Source organism: Boleophthalmus pectinirostris, unplaced genomic scaffold, assembly GCF_026225935.1.
Source record: "Boleophthalmus pectinirostris isolate CB_2022bp ecotype Guang Dong unplaced genomic scaffold, ASM2622593v1 HiC_scaffold_8, whole genome shotgun sequence".
NCBI lineage: Eukaryota > Metazoa > Chordata > Actinopteri > Gobiiformes > Gobiidae > Boleophthalmus > Boleophthalmus pectinirostris.
In genome coordinates, this window is record NW_026571515.1 from 20,229,245 (window position 1) to 20,252,109 (window position 22,865).

The following is a 22,865-nucleotide window of genomic DNA, read 5'->3' on the forward strand; positions in this document are numbered from 1 at the left end:
ACAAATAAATAAATAAAATAAATCCCACAGCTGCATGTTTTGTTTTGTTTTTAGCCATTGTCCTACTTCTAAACACGTGAACACCAAGTTACAGTAGTCTGTATGTATATTTAGTATGATTTTTTTAAGACTGTACTCACCTTTTCACAAACTATTTCAGTCTGAATCATTTAATTTTATGCGCGACGAACCTGGAAAAAGTAGAGCACGTCCATGATCATGTGTTCTTCTGCTTTGTGAGAGTCGCCCCCTGCTGGAAGCAACAAGTGCTACAGTTTGAAATTGACCAACTGTTGTTTTTGCAAAATTGTCTTTGACTCATCTTATTTTTGAATGATTTGCCTGTGAAGTTTAATTACCACATGCTTAAAAGTGGTTGTCACATGTGAGTAAGATGGTTTAAATGAGTTATCTTCACAAAACAAATAGGCTGCACACACACAGGATATATCAATAAATAATGTTAGAATTATTCTAATTTAATTAGTAAGACAAGCTAATTATCTCATATCAGATCAAAGCCTAATGCACACTGATCATGTTAGGAAATTGACAATGACAGAGTATAAAATTTCAATAATAGTTTTAATCGATGCATGTTACATTCAAAACCATGGTGATCTTCCTGCACACATAACAGCATACATACAAGGTTTCTTGCCATTTTGGAGGAATGCAACAACTGTTAAATGCCTTACATCATCATATATTTACATATTATCCTCCACGTATGTACATGGCAAATCCTTAAATATGATCAAACATGAATGGAGTAACATAAGATACAATGTATGACTGATTGTATGTAGTTCTTTAAGCATATTTTATGTACTTTCCTTCCAAAAAGGCATGTGCATAAAGCACAGTCATAAAAAGTGAGTCACACAATTAGACATGATAGGTTAAAAACTCGACAATGCCTCTTCATTTATAGTTCATAAGATAAAACTCTTCCTTCAGCAGGGTTTAAGTACAAAAAGACAAGTAAAGTAACCAAAGGGAATAGAAAATAAAATGTGCTCAGTGCATTAAGACTTTTCCAATATAACAAAGAAACTAGAAGTGCCCTGTTCCATTGCTGTGGTAAATACGTTCACATTGTTACAGGCAGACAGTGGGCTTGAATCAGGAGTACAGTGAGTAAACGCAAGTGAAGCAGTGACTAAAGCATCACATAAAAGGCAAAATGTACTGTAGTGTTTGAACTGAACCTAACTCATAGATAAATCCAACCCTCGGGCCAAAATACAACCCTTTAGTTTAGTATGATGCAGTTTGTATTGGTTGAGTGTTTTAGTTATAATGTGCTATGAATTTATTTAGATATTTTCAGAAACTTTTTTTACTGAACCAGCTGTTACTATATGCAAAATATCTTCATAGCAAATAAATTATATAAAAAAAAAAGAATTGTAAATGCTAAACACGAGCCATGAGTCACAGCATCTCATTGCAACATGTAGTGTGAAATGCAGGCAGAATCCTACACTGTTGTGGTACTTTTACCACATTTACTTTCATAATCTATGGTACTGTGGTGTAGATGGGACGAGATGGTGACACTCAGACAGGCACAGAAACAGTGTTGGAGCCATACTGACAATACAATAATAAAAGAACACAAATATAAAGCAGCAATTCTATTAGTTGCTCAGTGCTGCGACTATGGCCTAATGTGTTCATACTAGGAAGACTTTAGCTGGAGACTGAAATGTTCCGTAATAGCATTAAACTGTCCGGTACTTGTTGGTAAATTTGAAAAAGCCCACGCATTTGACAATGTATTTAACCATAGACTCACTTTACTAGATCTAGATTTGGACGTTACTAAAACTTGAATTACAAGGGCAAACTGTTCCGAAGGCCAACAATGGAACTATTGCAGTTGAAGACAAGCCAAACTCTTTTAGAGCAAAAATCTAATAAGCACAATGTCAATGTTATAGTTCAGCCATTCAAATCTTCAATCCTCGGCTGCAACATACAAATGTAGCTTTTCTCCACCTTGGCATTTTTGACATTTTGCTTTCGTAGTCAAAGGCAGACAGTGTTGATATATGTATTCATATAAATAACAAAATAGTACAATATAAATATAAAGATTCTTGTGTGTGAGATGGGATGTGCGTTTGGAAAATGATGTGTGGGAAGATGTGTGTTGTGTGCGTTTGTTTGCCAGTGTCAAGACAGGGCAGGCGGGTGGAGTTATAGATGAGGCCGTCCATCTCCAACCTCATAGAACAGTGAGGTGTAGAACTCGGGCTCTAGCTGCTTGTTGCGGTAACGCTGGACAATCTCTGTAATCTTCTGCTTACGTCTCACATGAGGAGGGTTGTACAAGTCACTTTCCAAGCGCTTCCGCCGACACACGTTAATGACTGTCTGACGAACAAGAAAACCTGCAGAAACACAGTAAATATTAAGTGTGCCATACAATATATTGGTAAGATATTATAGACCTGTGTGTATTTGTAATGTGTGTTTGTTTTTTTCTCCATCTAAGTTCTCTGTTTGTAAAGAGACACTATAATGAATGTACTTAAGTGTATGGTGTAAGTAATGACAAATATCATGTAGATATAATACTCTTTTTTGAACACCTTTTTTTCTTTCTTTTCATTAGATGTGCATGTTTTGGGTGTCTTTCCAAGTGTGCAGACAATGTGCTTTGCTTTCTTAAATTTTATAATGTTCAAAATAAAGTAACTAGCTTTTACAAGTAAAAATTACAACATAATACATGACATAAATGTAATCTCTTTTATAAATGAAATACATTGTTGTTATTATATTATTATTTCTCAAATACTTAAAATCACAGTACAGCAGGAAACAAATTGCTCGTACCTAAAGCGCGACGACTGACCACCATGCCGTCTACCAGGGGAATGACCATGCCAAATTTGCCCACAGCCCCGTGCAGCCTGATCCTGAAGAGCCCAGTCTTGAGGGGGTGGATGAAAATCAGCGGAACGTCCTTCTCTAATAAACCTGACCTGCACCAGACAAACATGACACAGAGGGAGATATTCAGTAACAAGGGCATATCTGTGTATAGCTATACAGTCTATGCTACCAACCAATTACATATAGATATAAAAGATCATTTTAGTTTGATAGTGAGGAAATGCTAAGAATTCAGTCAAGCTCAGACAAACAAAAGATGCTTTATAATGAGTCAGGAAAAGGGGAATGCAAAAATGTGCAAAGCCTTGTATTTTGCAGTAAACACCGTGCGCTGTCATATTTTCTGCACGTGTTGCTAGGCTTCCTGTTTTGCTTTGCAGCTGGTTTGCTTTTGCAGTGTTCTACATGTATTCTTTATAAACCACTTGTTTCATACCTGCAGGAAGTGCTGTTGCTCATGCTGGCCTCCAAACCCGTACTGGTTTCCGCCAAAAGATCAGTCAGCGGGAAGTTTTCTAAACAAAACAAATAGTTTAAAATACAGTTTAAAGGCCTTAAGGAAGCCCACACACAATCATTACTACATATGTGCTTACCAATGTCATCAAAGCGTTCCACCCACACCACAAAAACCTTTGTTTCAGGTCCCAAAGCTGGGAATGATTTTCCAGTTGATGACCTTTTTGTTTTGACCAGAGGGCTTAGCTGCAAAGACAGTCCACACTCATGTATTTGAGCTGACAGAATACACAAAAGAAAGACTGATAACACAAGAGTTCAAGTTACCTTTTTAACAGATTCAAGGTTTTCTGAATGGTTAGGGAAGAGCTCCAGTGTGAGATTGGGTTGCTTCGGTAAACCATGCATTATATCGGAGTTAGTGTCTGCTTCCACTGTGGAGTCACTGTGTACAGATGACTCCTCTGTGTAGAGAAGGATCAGCTTTTTATCAAACAGCTTAGGCTTATTTAATATCAACATAGATTTAATTGACTAACCAGAATGTTCATTAAAAGATGGGACCACAAAGGCGATTTCTGTCAGAGCATCAGCATAGTAGAGAACTTTTTTCTCTCCATTGAACACTGAACCTCCAGTGTCTTCAGGGGGGGTGGAGTCTTCTGATGAAAACACATATTTATTAACACATTTTATTTTTAGTGCAATGGTCAAGACACAGCCATTTCCTGTTACCTGTTGGCTGCACATCATTGCCATCTAAACACGAGTTGAGAGACCAGCTAGTGTCCAAATGTCCAGTCCACCCCGGATGGTGTCCTACGTCCACAGGCCAGCCCAAGGACAGTAAGAACTCCAAAAAGTGGGGCTGGACACTTGCAGATGATTCCACATTTTTAAGAATCTAAAAAAAAGCAAGATAATGTGTTCGGGTTTATCTTGATAAAACAAAAATAATCATCTTATGTTGTCTTCGTGGTGTCATCCTACCTCATGGCTGCTTTTCTGTCCAGCTCTCACATAAAAAATAAACACAGTGTCAAAAGGTCGACACGGCAGCAGGTCCAGGTAACTGATGTCCTCGAAAAACCCTGATAATGAGGAGTCCAGGCCAATCAGGTGAGGAGGTAGACGACTGTTGTTTGGCTCCTATGGAAACCAGATACGTTTTGTGACAACTAGCAATGACAAAGGTATCGATTAAAGGGCCCGTCATACTAGTAGATCAGAAAATACTTATTTATAATGCTGTTTCCTGACAAATGTATCTGGAGTTGTGTTTTGTTTCATTCACAGATGTTTAACGCACTTCTCTCAAATGAAAAATGCTCTGTTCCACCTTGTGATGTAATGTAGTAATACAGGAAGTGTGTTTTTAAACTCCATACACCTTCAATAGAATCTTTTGGATCATTTCAGCTTCAGCCCTGAAATTGCCAATCTCTACTGATAAAAAGGTAAAAGGAAGCTGTTAACATGAAAACTTCTTCTTGACATCACAAGGTGGAGATGTAGACAAAACTAATAATAAAGGATTACTCAAACGTGTGAATCAAACAAAACACAACTCCAGGTATGCTTTTTATGAGGTAGCAACATTATAAAATGGATTCATCCAGAGTCAATTTTATGTAATATAGGGCATTTAAGAGTATAACAAAGCCTTGGTTAAAGTGACCTTCAGCGCTTCCAGAGACAGAAAGCCGAAATGGGAGAGAAAGAGGCGTGCCGTCTGGAACTCCTGCGCAGGCGGAGGGGGTTTGCAGTCCGTCTGAGGGTCTGGGAAAGGCTTGCACTTCCACACGTCCTCGCTGTGGCGCTCCAAGGCATGTTCATATTCTATCTGCTTGGTCATCACGATACGCAGTTTATCGAGCTGAACCTCAAGCTAAGTGACAAAAGGGGAGATTATTAAAGGCAGTAGTGGAAACGCTGAATTGTTACTTTGCAGTGATGTCACGCTAGGGGTGTTTTACATGTATCTCTATGGTGGAATATTCAGTAGTTACTGTAGAGACACAATGCGCACATTAGCACACTGTCAAAAAGTTTGTCTGAAAACTCAAGAAAAAATGCAAAATGGATTTAAACAACTAATTTTCAGGAGCCTGTGATCACTATGATTGTTCAAGGTCCTTTTTATTAGATCTCTGATTTTCAACAAAAACATGAGACTAACTGAAAAACTATAGACTAACGCTAGCAATTTTGTGACTGTAATTTGAGATTTTTATTTATGAGCACATTTTCTTTCACCTATTGTAGTTTCAATTAAGTCTCTTCTGGCTCATATTGTGTTAAAACAAAGCTCAGATTAAAGTCTTGAGTCTTATAAACTTGAGTAACAGAGAGCTTCTAACAGAGTAGTGCCTTCAGTTAGCATCACACCCCCAGAGAATGTTGATCATCAGCTACAAAGTATCAATACAAAAAGATATTTCCCATACAGAAATATACTGGGAAATTAATGAAATTATTATTTAAATTATTTTCTAAAACATACACTCAGCTGCCACATTATAAGATACAACTGTGGTGTGCCCGGATTTTGTTTTGTCCTTGTTTTTTCCAAGAGCACCCTCTACTTGTTTTCACACATGCAGCAAAAACAAACAGCCATATTTTTGTTTTTCTAAGCCACAATTGTGTTTAAGACTTAAATATCTTATATATCTGTGGTCAGGAATGCAAACAGGTTTAAAACAATCCTGCTGAAGATTAAGTACAGGGATTTTCCCCCAAGCCTAAAGGTAAACACAATCCCACATCATTAAAACAACAACACTAATCTTAATGCGCTATACCTGACTTTTCCTTCTGAAACTGTACTTTCTTGTCTACATTGTGTTACATCTAAGTGAATTTGTTTATAACGTAAACATTTAGATAATCAAATATTAACAGAACATATAATACTTCCTCTGTTGCAGGTGAGTGTAGTTCATGTCAAATCAAGAGCAACCCATCACAGCAGCAATCCCTAGTGTACAGTGTCTTAAATCAACAACTTTTTTAAGTTCTTTTATTTATGTATTTACAGATAGGATTCAGTTCAATTGTAACTGAAAAAATGCAGCTGTGTTGGATTAAAAACATTGAGAACACTGTATGTTTGTTTTTAACCAGGTCAATTCCCCTACACCAAAAAAACCTTCCCAACTCCAGTGACTCACGTGTGGGCAACTGTTCAGCAGATATTTTGTATCATCTTGCCAGCCCAAACAACACACCTATATTTGTTTAATAACACAAAGATTATTCCTAATGTACTTTCATTGAAAACGGGCCAAACTGATAATGCTCACCTCTTTACTGACGATATCATCCAAATCAGGAATACTGACATCAGCTTTGACCAGAGGGATCTTATCCACCTCTTCAGGAAATGGCCTCTGTTTGACATTGTACTTAATGCCCACATCATTGTTGGGGGTTGGACGACCCTCTGGAACAAACGCCTGCTGCGAAAGATGTCATATGATGGAAATTAAAAGAAAAAAGTACTAATGGGGCATAAATCAACATACATTTGTATTCATGTATATCAAAATACACACGCATATATAAATAGATGGAGAAAAAAATGCTGTTGTTATTATTATTATTATTCTAAGAGAAAAATAATAGACTAAAATAAAGGACTAAGGCAAGATTAAACTAGGTCTCTGTCAGCCTATTTGGCTTATAGTGATCAGAATGAGCAGCAGACTATAGATATTCAGTATACAAATGCTGTTGCTTTCTATCAAATTGAATGCAGGAAGTATCATCTCACCCTCTGATTGGCCCGTGCCCCTCTAGGCTGATGGAAAAGCTGCATGGTCCAGGCATGTCGACCAGCAGTGCCTCGAATCAACACAGTCACTGAAGGGCTAGGATCTGTCAAGAAACAAATTAAGCATTAAACAATATATACAATATATTGTATATACCATATACAAAACATATTGATTAGAAATGACTGACTCTGCTCATTCCCAAGAGGTTGCTCCAGCGTGGCCAGGATCACAGAGTTGTCCAGGACAAAGTAGCGGAAGTTGCTGGCTCCAGTGGCACTTAGTCTGGCATAACGAATGAGAGTTTCTTCATTTAACAGGCTGCAGGTGGAGGCAGGCCCACTGGGAGAGGGGAAGGCCCCCAACACCTGCATGATACTGGATGGACAAGATGAAAAATTGTATGTTTTGACTGATTGATTGTTATAGGGTCAAAAAAGCAAATACCAGATAAGCAGATAAGATACCACTTTTGACACATCTTTAAGTTCAGTCTTACCAGGATAATGTGGCTTCAGCAGCATCTTTCACTCTCATTGAGGCTGGGTTGTGTTCCTTATCCCCTTTATGTCTAACTTCATTTTCCTGTCGGGATTTGCTGCCAGAGATGCCAAGCTCCACAATATCCAACACTTCCATCAAACAGTCCTACAAGAAGAAAATATTGTCAGTTGACTTAGAAATGCCAATCTTCACCCCAAGGATCAAGGGGCTATGCTGTGATGTGCACCTTCTCATCCAACATGTCCGGATGTTCTGTGAGCCACACACACAGGAACTGGAAGGCAGCGACAATCATGGAGTGAAGGTCTCTGGACTGAAGAGGAGCAGGACGGCTACATTGATAGACAATATATGTGCATATGGAGCTGATGGCTCGTTTCCGGTCTGCAGAGTCAACTCCCACCTTCACCTGAGAAAAACAGAAAGCACAGTGGAAAATCTTGTTTTCATGTGATTGTGCAAGGAGAATAAATAGCACATAAACAACAATCTTCAATTAATTAATCTTAATAACAAAAGGTATGTTGTATTGTTGAGAAAGCAGATACTTTGAACACTGATTTTCTGTACCTTGGCGAGCCCGGCCAGCAGTTCCAGAGCTGCGAGTGAAATGCTCATGTCTTGCTTCCACTGAGAGTTTAGTCTCTGGGTGACGAGGTGGATACTGCGTACCAGCAGGCCTGCTGCCGTATCTGCAAGAGCTAGATCATATAACACCCCGAAATACCAAACACCGCAGAGAAAAGAGCAAAGCAAGACAAAAAGCAACAACCCTGCCATATTAGAGCTTCTCAGAGCTTCAAACAAGACGCAAACCAATCAGCAAATTCAGACAAATTTATCACAAGCATTAGCAAACCCATTTAGCACAACTTTCAAAGAGTTACACTACAAGTTTTAGAACACCACTCTTTTTCAATTTTTTTACTGTTTTACTTTTTACTGTTGACCAAAATGTATTCTAAACTTTTGATTCATGAAAGTAGCCACTTTTGGCAGATATAAGAGCTGTACACACAAAGTTATTTCCAAGTCTGTTGCAGATGTTCCCATAAATATGTGGCACTTGTAGATTGCTTGGTGTTTACATCCCAAAACCAGCTCAATGGGGTTTAAGTCTGGAGACTGTGCTGGATTCTCCATGTTTTCAAGTTTGCCCTCTTGTTCTTTTATCCTGAGGTAGTTTTGGCAGAGCTTGGGCTTGTGTTTTTTTTCTTTTTTTTTTACCTTTGGCTGTTCACTTCTTACATTTGTACCATTTCAAGCTATTCATTGGACTTGCACAAGTGGAATTGCAATATATAATTGGAAAAATTAGGGTGTTCTAAAACTTTTGACCAGTAGTGTAAGAAAGGAATGAAGTAGATTCTCGTAAAAGTAAATCACCACAGCAAAATAATTTGTCATCACCTACAAAGACATTTTACCCAGCGTTTCTTAGCTCGATACATCACTCTAACCACGTTAGCTACAAAGAGCACAGCTGTTATTTATCCTTTTATTGTTATTTTCCATAATGCAGCTGCACTGTGTAAAACATGTCAACCAGCAGTATAATATGATATGACTCTTACCATAGTCACGGAGTAAAGCTTGTGCTGGCCGCTCAGTGTCGGGGCTGGTTGCCTCAGTGCTGCCACCACTGTTATAACTGATGCCACTGTTGGTGCGGCTGTGGCTCTGGCTTCTTACAGTCGCATGGCTGCCATCTATGCTCCCCTGTCAACACACATTTGTTACATCACTATTTGGGTTCAAACATACAACATGCAATTACTGAAGCTCAATTATTTCTCATATTTATTCATAATAAGTTGTAAACGTCACACATACTGTTTCAGTCTGTGCACCAATAGACTCCAGTAAAGCTGAGTCCTGGACAATATTCAGCATTGCACCTGTAAAAGAAGGAAATTCAAATAAACAAAAACAAGTCCGACTGACATACGTGCAGTGAGCAGCAGGTGTTACTTACCCAGGATGAGCTGTGTGTTGGTGGGGTCAGTCTCTGTCTGCAGGGCCCCTATGAGGACGTTGACTAGACGGAGCCGTAAGGATAGAAAAGACACTGGCTGGTCATGAGGCCACACATCCTCCTCATTGAACTTTCCCTCCAGTAGAACCTGAAGCACAACACAATGTCATGTTTGGACTGATTTTTTCAATTTAAAATGTGCACTATGTAACTTTCCGCTACTATAAGATGTTAGTGCTTTGCCTGGAATGTTCCTCACTATGGCATTAAATGTAATCACCTTGCATTTAATCAGTTACAGGTGTATTGAGAAGAAAGATGAGAGAAAGATGCCTTGAAAAACATATATTCTTACTTATATATATTATATATATATATATATATATATATATATATATATATATATATATATATATATATATATATATATATATATTATATAATATAATATATATATATATATATATATATATATATATACATATACACATATACACACACACACACACATATATATATATATATACATACATATATATATATATATATATATATATATACATATATATACATATATATATATATATATATATATATATATATATATATATATATATATATATATATATATATATATATTCTTACTTAATTAAATGGAGTCACTGCTTCACAGATCTGACTCGTAACTTGCCCTAATGGCGTCACTTATTTGTTACCATGGCAAAAGATATGTTTAATGTCATTAATGTTTAATGTCCAATGTTTAAACTTTTGACGAGCGACAAAATATTATGTAGTTAAATAATTAATCTATTATTATTTTTGATTAAACAATTAGTTGTATCAATATCTAAAAAAAATCTAAATAAGAGATGTTTACAGAATTATACCAAGATGAAGCAACAGTGATGCCTCTTGAGGACATCCTGATGGAGCAACATGTTTCAGCCCTAATTACAAGGTTTACTATAATCAAACAAAATGTCATTGTCATGCTTTGTGTCATTTACCTCTGATTTTATGTTCCCAAAGTGGTGTGGTAACGGCAACATGGCAAGTAGGATATTAATGGAGGCTCTCCTCAGATCAGTAGGATTTACATACATCTTAAACTTGGATAGCTCCCTAGATGGAAAAGTATTTTAATATAAGTGTTCAGTTCAAAGTCTAAACAAAAATATTTTCATGAATACAGAAAACAAAACTGACCTGTCTGGCACAATAGTTTCAAGAGCAGCTATGAAGTAGGGCACAACCACATTTATGCCCTTCAGGTCAGAGCAGAAGAGGGAGGAGGAGTTCAGAATAATTGAGGCTAGTACTGGTCTACAGATGAAGTCAGAGATCTGGAGTCCTTGAATAAGAACCATATAGAATCTGAAAAAAAATAAAAATAAATAAATAAATGAATACAATGTTTATACCTTAAACTAATTGACATGAAATATTTTTAATGGACCTATATTGTACAAAATGGATTCTTGTGCTCTTTAAGCCATGTTAGAATGTTGCTACCTCATCAAAAACATACAAAAAACATCAGAGTTGTGTTTAGTCTCATTCACACACATCTGAGTAACCCTTTATTATTAGTCTGTCTACATCCCCAAAGCTCAAAATGCTCTGCTCCACCTTCTGATGTCATGAAGTAGTAGTTTTCAAGTTAAAGGCTCCTTTTATCTTTTGTTCAGTAAAGATTGGCAATTCCGCGGTTGAAATTATCCAAACAATTCTAGTGAAGGTGTATGAAGTTTAAAAACAGTAGAACACTTGATGTATGATATCCCAATATAGAACAGAGTGTTTTCCGTTTGAGAGAGGAACACTGTCTAAATATACAGGACTTCTGTGTTAAACATGTGTGTAACAAAATACAAGTCCCGGTATGTTTTTAATGGAACATACAATATTATAACATAGATGAGAAAATAGCGCAATATAGACCCTTTAAATCTTTTGCAAACTCCATTTGCATGTATGTATCATTACCTGGAGAGATACACCGGTAAAATGTCTTCTCCAGTTTTCTTGCTACAGAAAATACGGCAGAGGGTCCCACAGGCTTCAGCGCGGCCAGCCTCGTAGCTCTCTGGGAACTCATTGGCATCAAACAGTGGGTTGGACACCATGGATTCAGTGGACATTTGAGAGCCCTTCCTCCTCAGTTCCAGACCTACTTGTGTGGCTATTGCTGCAGAAAATGGCAGAGACAGAGAATGAAAACACCCCAAGTTGTACTGCATTCTATTGTTAACATGCATGTATTCAGTATAGGCAAACCGATAACTGGCATCTGCGATTTGGCACACAAAATAACAATTACAAATCATACAGGCAACATTTATTACTACCACAAAAGGAGACTTGACAAACTGCAAACACACACTCTCACGGATCAAAAGCATTCAATAAAGGGGAGTTCTGACACAACGACTTCACCGTAGGGTTAACGTTAGCAGAGTGCGGTGGATTGGTAATAAAACATGTCAGTCACTTCTTGCTGCATGGACAAAGCAAAATCCCTGTGTCAGCTCCCATGCTGTAGCAATTATATGACTGTCACTTATACTACAAACATTCACATCATGCATCGAGGCACCAAACCAATAAACTTAAATAAGTGGACAAGAGATAAAGACATTGATGCTGAACTCATAGGGGTCTCACAGATTTCAAGAATAAGGATTAGTATGACCCAAATAAAATGTTAACATAAATAAATGAAAAAACAAACAAACAAATAAATAAATAAATAAAATAAACAAAATATGATGGCGTTGTCATGGTTGAAAAATGTGGTCAGTTGGTGAAACCCATTCCATCACCTTTGAAGAGAGAGAACGCTGGTGAACATTTTATATGGCATGGTGGCAAGAAATTAAAATATGGCAGTAATGGCAATGGTACAAATGAACAAAACAAAAGCAGGAATATTTGTCAAGAAACGCAAATCAAGTGAGGAAAAATAAGCTGCCGTTCCTACTTACAAGATTTATAAGAAAGGAGAATTTGGATAAAAGAGGCTGCAAGATAACAGAAATAGTGGAGAGACACAAAATCAAAGCAGATCCAATTCAAATCAGGCATGAATTGTGATTTTATTTTTGTTTTCCCTCACTAGTGACCTTCATATCACTTAAGCTCTAACAATAGACAATGTAGACACAAGCAGGACACTACACCAATAAGAAAAAGAAATGGACACCTTATAACTTGCCATGTTACCATTGTCCCTCTTTAATAATTTTTTGCTTTTTCAATAAAAATCATATTGATATAGCATGTTGCTATGGAATCTGATGCCAAAATGACACTGTGTATTTATTATTCTTGTTGACTTATTTAAACCTGTAGAAATATACTTTTAAAAACGGTCAGATTTCAGGAAAAACACCTATCTGTCATTCATCATGCTCTAGCTTATTTTATTTGGCTCGACATTATCTTGAATGTTTAAAGATGATGTTTTTATTATTTTGACAGTCAATGAGTAGGTTTGTTAAAAAATGCCTGATATGCAATTTACAATATAATGTCAAAAGAAAATATTGATTTATGATATTGGCATAACAAATGTACTGTATGTCTTGTACAATACAATATTACTGATAATGTTGGGCCAATTATCTGTCTGTCTGGCCACATCAATCCAAACCATCAACTCAGAAAGGCCTGTTCTGAGGATAAAATGGTGAAAAAGGAAAAAAAAACATCCCAAAAACACAGACGTATAAAAACACAGAAAACTCCACAAAAACACGTACCATGACCAGCGACAAAAACACCCACCTGCCCATGCACAAAGGGAATGCACTTAGCCATGGTGAGCTGCTTACCGGTCATACTGGGGTCTCTGCTCAGCCCACTGTGGAGCTTACAGTGCACCAGAGCAGCGTCGAACAGCCACTGTCCAAACAGGTTGAGGATGCTGTTGACTTTTGGTCGGGCTGGGGCAGGTAGAGGCCGGGACTCCCAGCTGGTCTGGTTTGGACTGGACAGTAGTGTGGGCGAGGAGGATGGCTGCTGCTGTTGCTGCTGTTGTTGGGACGCTTTGGTTGGTTGAGCCCCACTTGCCTGCACAAACACGGTAAGATATTGTTGCGCTTAGTAAGACCTTTTGCTCTGTAGCATCAGTGAAATCTTATCTACAAACAGAGCAAGCGTAAATTCAGCCTGGAAGACCTAACCTTACCTCTTCAGAGTTTACCTGCTCCTCAGCCGTCATATCACCATACCCCCCCCCCCTAACCACACTTCTCCAATCAGCGCCCACTTTGACCAATTTAAACCCCAATTACACCACTTCAGCTTGTGCCCCGCCCCACCTCCTTCCCAGCACATCCTCGACTTCACTCTCCCCGGCCTCATCTCACATCACATTATCTAATCAGCCACGCTCTTCATCACAATATCTTCTGCCTGGGTCTGAGTGCCAAAGCTAACTCATTCAATAAAGCATACTAATAACTAGTTTCCTTTTTCCAGGTTGAAATGTAGTAGTTTTTTACTCAGTTTTTAAGTTTAGCACCAAGCTTCACTCCTCAGTGCATTCACAAACAATACAAAATATAACAGATACGATACAACTCTTTCTTAATACTTCCAACTTCATCAGTTCAATGTGTAAATTATGAATCCACTCTTCCATATTTTTGTTTAAATGTTCTTAGTACAAGAAAGTACAGAAACAAAACTAAACTTGTGTCGTGTGCCGTTTTGAGGTATAGAAATTAAGGACTTACAGTTGAGCTCTTGCTTGTCGTTTTGGTGACCACTGCATGACGTTGCTTGCGACTGTGAGGGGGAGTGGTGTTGGTAATGGAAGGGGGCGGAGACATGCTCATTCTGTTGACTGGGGTGGGCGGGGCACTGTCAGCCCTGGGTCGTGATATACCTGTCAATAAAAACACATGCATAATTAGCTGAGAAAATTTCATTTTCCCCACTCTATTTACACAACATTAAATCTGATTGGCCTCAAACAAATAGGACTACTTTTCATGCCTCATGTACTGGCAAATCTTAAAAGTGAAAGTTATGTTCCCAATTCAACTGTAACACAAAGGAAAGAAATGACTCTTCATTTAAGATCTAGGAGTTGATCAAACATTCATTGGCAAACATGCAAGACAACTGTTAGACACAATCAGAGACATATTTTCAGAGACACTGATTTTCTGTAAGCCCACAGTAGTTGTTGATCTTGCTGCAAAGTGTGAATATGGAATCTGGGACAAGTCACCAGGGTTAATGTTACCACCGCTCAATCCATCAAAAACCCGCTTCATAAAAACAATAGTTCATTTGTGTATACCATGGGAGTGCAGCCATGGAGAGAAAGTGAACACCCTCTCCCGTACGACTTTCTTTGCAACAGAGACACCTACAGGACAATACAGAGAAATACATACGACATGGATCTATTCGCCATCACTGAGGTGGTAGTTTTGGAAATGCAAGGGAAGTTATTTAGACAATTGACAGAGAGATGTCAGATTCAGGGAAAGCGGATGTGCTTTCTCTGAGTCTGAAACTGCCAAACTTTAAAGGGCCCATATTGCGCAATTTTCTGATCTGTGTTTTTGCTTGTCCTCATCAAATATAAACCTGGAGTTGTATTTTGTTTCTATGACACGTGTTTAACAAACAAATCCTGCATGTTTAGGATAAGTTCTCTCAAGTAAAAAATGCTTTTTAAACTCCATAAACCCTTACTAGAATTTAGTTTTAAATGATTTCAATCCTGGAATTGTCATTCTCTACTGAACTAAAGATAAAATGTAGCTGTTAACTTGAAGACCACCACTACATGAGGTAACAATGTTCCAACATGACTAAAAGCTCACAAGAATCCATTTTGTGTAATACAGGACCTTTAAAGACTTTCAATTATTAATCAGTATTACCATAAACTACTTTTTGTAAAGGATTTTAAATTACAGAACCATACAATATCGTTTTTTTCTTACTTATTGAAGATTGTGTTCAAATGTGCTCTTTTGTCCATTCTCTTTCTTACCCAAGAATGCATCCACTAAGCAGCTGACACCCCTCATAGCCCTGAAGAAGATCTGAGGGAGCTGTTTTAGACATGGATGTAGTACTACTTCATGAGGAATCCCACTGGAGTTCAGGAACTGTTCTTGAAACTTTGGAGTAGTGCTCACAATGGCTGGGTTACTTAAATCCACTGGGTTGCTGAAGAATATAAAGCAAAATTATATTAACAAAAGATTGTAGTGGTAGTAATAAAGTGCAGACACTTCCAAATGTAAAAAACACAATTTTTCCTAAATGAATATAAAAAAAAATTATAAAACACAGGAAAAGTGAGAGCTTGGAGGGTTCTCTTTGTGGAAAATACTGAACAGGTTCTTCTCAAGGACAAGGCTCAAACGCTACCAAACAGTAAAAATGACCATGCTTGTGGTATAAAAATGTGCTGTTTCAAAGCAGTCAAAAAGGCCCAAATTGTGTCGAAACGCGTTGGCTTGTCCCATGTAAGCAATAAAGGGCTTTTACCTTCACTAGCAGAGTGCCTTTTTGACCACTTTTTAAAGCTTTGTCACAGTAGGTTTTTATACTATAAGCATTGTCATTTTCACTGTATGCTCATTTATTTTGATAAAGCAGTTTTGAAATGGCAGGTGAGATATTTCTGTAAAGCCACTGGGAAGTAGTTACAGGACATGAGGAAGTGTTGTATGAGGAACAGTTGAGAGTTTTTAGTTTCTAACATCAAACCTGTGTCTCTTCCTGAACACTGTGACAAAACAAGGTAGGGTAAGGTAACCAGGGTGAGGTAGCAACAAATTCTGATATTTGTACCTGAGCATGTGAAGGAAGCGGTACCATGTTTGGGCCACACAGTCATCGTCCATCTCTAATGGAATCAGGTTAGCATCCTCATCCGGGACTTTGAACGGTGGGAATGTTGGTCCGTGTGTGAACCTCAAAAGTCTTAACAAAGTAGACAAAATTATTAATTTGCATATTCAGAACATCATATAACACCATTCACCATATCTGATGTTGTCAATATTCCCTGGGAATATAATGCTAACCGAAAGCACTGTTCTGTTCGAAGCTCTGTTACTCAAGTTAGACCTAGTCTGATCTTAATTTTAACACAATCTGATCAGAAAGAGATTGATTGGAGCTACAACAGCTGAGATGTGTGCTGTTAAACAAGACTCTAAAAACATAAAATTCACAAATATTATCCTTCAGTTGGTCACCTCTTCGTTGACACTTAAATAGGATAATGAACATCGGTATTAATCACGGGCTGCTGAAAATGTGTTGTTTAAATCCATTTTGTTAGTTTTTTTTGGAGTTTTCAGACAAACATTTTTGTCTGTGTTTGTTAATGTGCATTGCATCACCATAGAAACTGCTGAACATTCAGCCAATAGAAATGCATTACAGAACACTCCCAGCATGATTTGACTACAAAGTATCTTAACACGCATAAAAAGCTAATCAGATATAAGAATAATACCAATACAGGCCTTTATAGTTTAGTAAATCTCAGTTTAGTCAATACATTCAAATTAGATTTGTGTAAAAGAAACTGATTTATTTATTTCTTATATGTGGGCATCAAATGAACTAGTCCAGAGCAAAGATGTTTGTAGTTCACACAGTATGAGTATAAGTGTGCCTCCTAGAGTTTACATAACAAATGAGCTTAAAAGACAGCTACATGTCAATGATGTACAGCATTGATCGAGCAAATAAATATATAAAGGGTTAAACGTAGATTAAGTATTATGCTTTTCTGCAACCATAAAACATTGTAATTTTATATTTTTTGTTTAATACATTTTGTGTGGCATTAAAAAGGTTGCCCTGTCTTCAAGCCCTTCAGTTTTTTTGTTTGTTTTTTTTGTTTAGTTTATTTGGTACACAGAAGCATGCGTAGTGCATAAGGAGCAGACTGACGCAATTGCTTATTAGCACCTACTCCTTTCTTCCTAATGATAGCAAAACTTTTCACTGTATATTATATTTAAAGAAAGTACAGTGTATTGTGGCCCAACCTGGAGGTAAGAGCAGAGGCCACCCTGCTCCACTGCTCTACCACAGGAGGGTGATGTCTCCAGTTGGCGAGCATCTCTCTTGCCGTCTTCCAATATGGCGGTGTGGGGAAGCAGCGGGCACATGCCAACAGCCACACCTCAAACAGCACTGCCATGAGTTTTTCTGCCAGTTTTTCAGCCACGCCAACTAAAGAAAACATTAGAGGGGATATATTATACTGTTAGAATGATTTTAGCTAGAATAGTTAGACAGGCTGCACTGTTCTTCAGCAACAACATATAAATTAATAATTAACAAGAGCAATGCACATCTAACACCACATAAACAAATAAAGCAAGAAGAACCAAAACAACTCAAATAAAACAAGAAAAGCAGAATCCAATAATTTGCATTTTAATCTTTTTAATATTCTTTGTAAATCTTAAAATATGGATGAGCAATATTCAATGAGGTCTGTACTTCAGCAGCTTAGAGTTTAACATGTTTCTTGACTAACAGACCAAATATTTGTAGATGTATCAAATAAAGTTCATCCAGAATATATTGCTATTTACCTCCAATAGTGGGTGGTGCAAGTAATGTGTCATTGATGCGCAGCAGAAAGAGAAGCAGCACCTCCCATGTTTCCCTCACCATGGAAACAGACTCGCGGGCCAGTTTTTGGACTGCAGTTAGGACCTGCTGGCACAGTCTGATGTGGTTTAGGCTGTGCTGCTCAGGTCTACAGGAGGAGAGTAGGTGAAAGGTTACAAAAACAAAGTCAAGAGCCATAGCTAAGGTGTAGAATTTCAAACTAAACAATCTGAAGAGTGCCATACCTTGGTACAAAGACATTGTAGAGATGTTTGAGAATGAGCTGGACGTACATATTGGGCTCTTTGATCACAGGCTGAGGCATGGAGTCTCTGGGAGAGACCAGGGCCATCATCCAGTCTGTGTACACGTCCACGCACAGTTTGACTGTTTCGCCCTCTAAGGGCAGGGTGAGGCCGTAACAGAGTACCTCCATGGTCCATTTCACCTGAAACACAACGTTTTTCCATTGTTCACCTTGACTCTGGAACTTGGTTTTAAAATGTTTTGCTTTAACACATTTACTTTTGCGATAATAATCTACACAATACACTAAAATTCTGGATAATGAATACAATACAAAAGGAATAGACTCAATACTCAATAGGTTTGAAATACCACAATGTCAAAAAATACTCTTGAATGTCATTTTCAATATTAAATCATAGTACTTTCTTTTAAATTACTATGCGGTTTTATATCTGTCTAGTCCCTCAGTCATCTAGGTAGGTAGCATAGTGGTCTATGGGAGAGCACTAGTTCATGTGCTCTTTCTTATTCTTGCTCTCATAGATCTTTGCTCAAGATCTTTCTAAAGCTATTCAGGAAAGGTTCATTGCTGTCCTGTCCTGTGTTTTTGTATCAATACCTGCTCAAATAAGTATATAGTTCTGATAGTTTTAGTATTCATTTGTATTTGCTTTAGCATACTATTACTACAATACAAATACTACAGTACAAATACAAAATAATTATTTAGTATTTGTATTGTCCAATACTTTGGACAACAGCAGCACCAAAATAATTAAAAGATTATACTATATTATATTAAACCAACCTAAGTATAGCCTGGAAGGCATCATCCAATCACCATCCTCACAAACTCCAGCCTCACCTACATCAGAAAATCCTCAGAGCATAATCTGGATACAGCCACACTGTTGCTAATCCTTATCCACCCTTTTCTATTTAAACCAACTCTTCAGTTACCTCATCTGTTGCACACCTTGTGCCACGCCTACCTACACGTCATCACCCAACTGACATTACCCTCTTCCTCTGCCTCTTCATCTTCCTCTACACTATCATCCTTGACTCTCCTTGGACTCCTCCTCTGCCGCCACCACCAGGAACCACCAACACATCCATTCAACCACAGCCGCACATGTCTTTCTTTCAAATACTCTCCAAAATTCTCATTTTATTCAGAACTTCTTTTACCTGAGATAAGTTAAAAGTTTGGCACTTCATTTATTGATTCTGTAAAAAATGTACCATGTACTTCCACCTCTCAATCACGCCCTCTGGAACCGGAGAGATGTGACACAGCTCCAGATTTTCTCGTCTTTGTAAAGTTTTGTCAAAACATGCGGTTGGCGAGGTAACCAGAGTCCAGTGCTATTGGAAAGATTTCTTCTAAATGCTTATCTAACATTGTCCATGGTCATAATTGCGTAGTGTCTTCTGCCAGGCTCTGAGCCCCAAACAATGTATAACATGGAATATAATGCTCCTCTAATGCCTTCACATTTCAGTTTGCGGTAGTTTCATATTGTTAAAGGGGTTGCTGTAAGATTATTAACATAAGAATAAAATACTTGGGGCTGTTATTAACGTTTTCAAACTTAATGAAAAGTGCGGTAATGAGCATGGATATTGGTATTATAGGACTCTCTCATATATTTAATAGCCATTAGTTGAATATTAATCAGTTTTCTTGGTTGTGTAGTCCATCTTTGTTTCTATAATGATCATCTGATGACTTCCGCAAACAACCACATTCATCAAAATAATGCAAACTGCTCCCTTCCTTATGTACTCCCATTAATAACTACCAACATAATTATGATGTGCTGAAGATTACCTGTTCCAATGGTATTGACAAAGGGAAGATATTTCTATGTACTCTGGCACATATCCAATTACACACCTAGACAAGATTTTAAAGGCCAGTTCTAAAGATGTGTTTTCATATTTGCATTTGATTAAACTTTTAGACGAACCAATACACATAAAAAAAAAATCACAATATCAGAATTTTATATATCCATCATCTTGCTCAATTAGATTTTTATTTATTTATTTTATTTTATTTTATTAGTGGCTACAATTTTTAAGTAATACAAATTTTAACAACTATCGTTTCATATATCTTTCAACACCTGCCACAAAGTCCTGACCAAAGCAATGCTGTATCTCACACACTTGCCCGGCATCACCAAAAGCTTAATTTTCGTCACTCCACACTCATGTTGTCAGTTGAAATCTCCGGCCTGCTTTGAGCCATGTGGATAACCTTCTAACAAAAGTAAACATTCTGAAACCAACAAAATATCAGTATTATATGTTGGCATGAAGGAGGACATAACAATAGCCTCAAAACTAGGAGCATTCATTTTAAAGGTCCTGTATTACACAAAATTAATTCCTGTGTGCTGCAAGTCATGTTATTATGTTGTTACCTCCTCAAAAATTTGAATTACTGTTTTGTTTCATTCACACATGTTTGTGAAACCCTTTATTATTAGTCTGTCTACATTACAGAATGCTCTGTTCTGGTCTGTTCTGCTGTGGTGTCATGAAGGAGTAGTTTTCAAGTTAACTACTCCTTTAGTTTAGTTTAGTTTTTAGTTTTAGTTTAGTTTAGTTTAGTTTTAGAGATGGTCAATTTTAGGTCTGAAATTATCCCAGTGATTCTAATGAAGGTGTATGGAGTTTAAAAACACAGCACTTCCTTTATTACCACATGACATCACAAGGTGGAATAGAGGAAGAATTCAGACAAAATGTGCAGGGTTTGTGTGTTAAACATGTTTGAATGAAACAAAGCAACTCCAGGGGTGTTTGTGATGAGGAAACATTATACCATAACTCAGAGAATAGTGCAGTAAGTGTCCTGTAGGGCTTGGCAGCACTGGCCTACAGCAAAGTTAAATATTCATGTTAAAGTAAGGTTCTTTCTTACCTCCTTGTCAGTCTTGAGGATGTTGTCAGTGGCTACAGGGCTTACAGCCGTGCCCAGAGGCTTGACCACAGCATTGGCCACCTCTGTGCCCACAGTGGGCGGGTAGGTGTGCAGAACGCTGAGGTTGCTCTGGTCACTTTGCACCACCAGCTGAAGGGAGCGCCACTCCGAGTACATGCTGCTGATGTCAGGTGTACTCTACTCACACCTCCTGCCTCCACCTGTACACACCACATCAGCACTTCACAACAACTAAATACAGCCATTTCACACATTGCAATTTGTCGTTTTATCATACTGTTTAAAGGGTTGCTGTAAAGTTGGCAACATATGGATAATATAGTTAGGGCTGCTATTAGCGTGTTCAAAAACAGTTTGAGGGAAATGCCTCTTTGAGTGGATTGTACGTGCAACAGTGACACGCTACGTGGTTAGGAGTGTGTGTTAATAATAAGTATGGATATTGGTAATAATAATGAAAGTGTTTGGGAATGATCTCCAGACAAACTGACAGGCTCGTGTTTATCTAGTACTGCAGTAACTTGTACAGTAATCACATTCAATAACATTCTACAAAATCACACAGCATAGTGCTTGATTTGTGAGGAAAACGATACAGTCATTGATGTGACGCATAAAAACAATAACAAACGCTACTGAAACTCAAATCTAATGACAACCCGACGAAGCAAAACCAGGAAACGGTTCGGGGAAATGGAAAGCTAGCTTATGCTAGCCTGTGTTTATACGACAACATGCAAGATGACCGTGTTTCATCGGCTAATCCAAGGCATAAACAGCACCACATCTTGTACATGTAGCTGTCAGGCGGCTGTCAAAAATACATGGCGTCTCGTGATCTTAAATATAAGCTGTTTTTATCTACGTGGTATAGTTGCTAGCCTATTAGCACAGCTAATGCTGGCTAGCCTGCAGGTTGACATTAGCAAATCTCCTGTCATACGGGCTAACTATTAACTTTGCCGGGTCCTGACGTTTATATGTTTGCTCTAAAATCAGGAGCTACATTTTACCTGGACACGTTGGAAATGTTGTCATAACAGAGCTTGGAAACTTGCGAATAGCTTTTCGTTATCCTGCTCTAGACCATAACAGCCTCCATCTTCGCAATGTCAAGGCTTGGATAGTGGAGAGTGCTGCCCACAGTGTATGTGCTGCTTACGGGCTAATGGGAAACAGGAAGGGACTGTGCACTGCGCCCCCTCTTGGAGGCATGCTGCATGCGCACACAAACAGCTGCAAAGATATGACAGTTGTCCACTAATGTATCCAATGCACTGATGTATGTAACATCCAACTATTGGCCAGCTTTATCTGTCCAGTAGTGGTATGTATGTACTAACATGTAGGCTTCAATCAGAAAGGATAAGTAGAGGGAGAACAGAAGCCTACAGACACAGAGTAGGCAACTGCATGTGATGAC

The 22,865-nt window shown here is 38.0% G+C and overlaps 1 protein-coding gene across 13 annotated transcripts; it reads right to left on the reverse strand.

The window, feature by feature from the left end:
* Positions 1-566: 566 nt before the first annotated feature.
* ralgapb (Ral GTPase activating protein non-catalytic subunit beta) lies at positions 567-22,600 on the reverse strand. Of its 13 annotated transcripts, none has more exons than XM_020922311.2 (32): positions 22,456-22,600; positions 21,422-21,642; positions 18,483-18,685; positions 18,219-18,385; positions 17,664-17,850; positions 16,450-16,581; positions 15,641-15,819; positions 14,936-15,004; positions 14,364-14,515; positions 13,458-13,695; positions 11,611-11,812; positions 10,831-10,998; positions 10,632-10,746; positions 9,622-9,769; positions 9,480-9,544; positions 9,221-9,365; positions 8,217-8,338; positions 7,873-8,055; positions 7,642-7,790; positions 7,333-7,520; positions 7,142-7,245; positions 6,672-6,827; positions 6,540-6,596; positions 5,045-5,254; positions 4,357-4,515; positions 4,102-4,270; positions 3,906-4,028; positions 3,694-3,830; positions 3,504-3,612; positions 3,344-3,422; positions 2,848-2,996; positions 567-2,399 (listed from the first exon to the last, which is right to left on the reverse strand). In XM_020922311.2, the coding sequence occupies exons 2-32, from the start codon at positions 21,596-21,598 to the stop codon at positions 2,206-2,208; spliced, it is 4,635 nt and encodes a 1,544-aa protein (XP_020777970.1). In that variant the 5' UTR covers positions 21,599-21,642; positions 22,456-22,600; the 3' UTR covers positions 567-2,205. The 13 variants fall into 13 exon arrangements, with proteins under 13 accessions (XP_020777970.1, XP_020777968.1, XP_020777969.1 ...); XM_020922309.2 differs by having other exon boundaries at positions 6,672-6,824; positions 8,217-8,347; XM_020922310.2 differs by having other exon boundaries at positions 3,906-4,025; positions 8,217-8,347.
* Positions 22,601-22,865: the final 265 nt, after the last annotated feature.

Excerpts from the sequence above, each read along its gene's own strand:
- ralgapb (XM_020922307.2), bottom strand. The coding sequence starts at position 21,598 with ATGTACTCGGAGTGGCGCTCCCTTCAGCTGGTGGTGCAAAGTGACCAG. Across the intron at positions 18,686-21,421 it reads TCCTCAAGACTGACAAGGAG|GTGAAATGGACCATGGAGGT; the intron begins GTAAGAAAGAAC and ends GTTGTGTTTCAG. Across the intron at positions 9,366-9,479 it reads TTGGTGCACAGACTGAAACA|GGGAGCATAGATGGCAGCCA; the intron begins GTATGTGTGACG and ends GTGTGTTGACAG.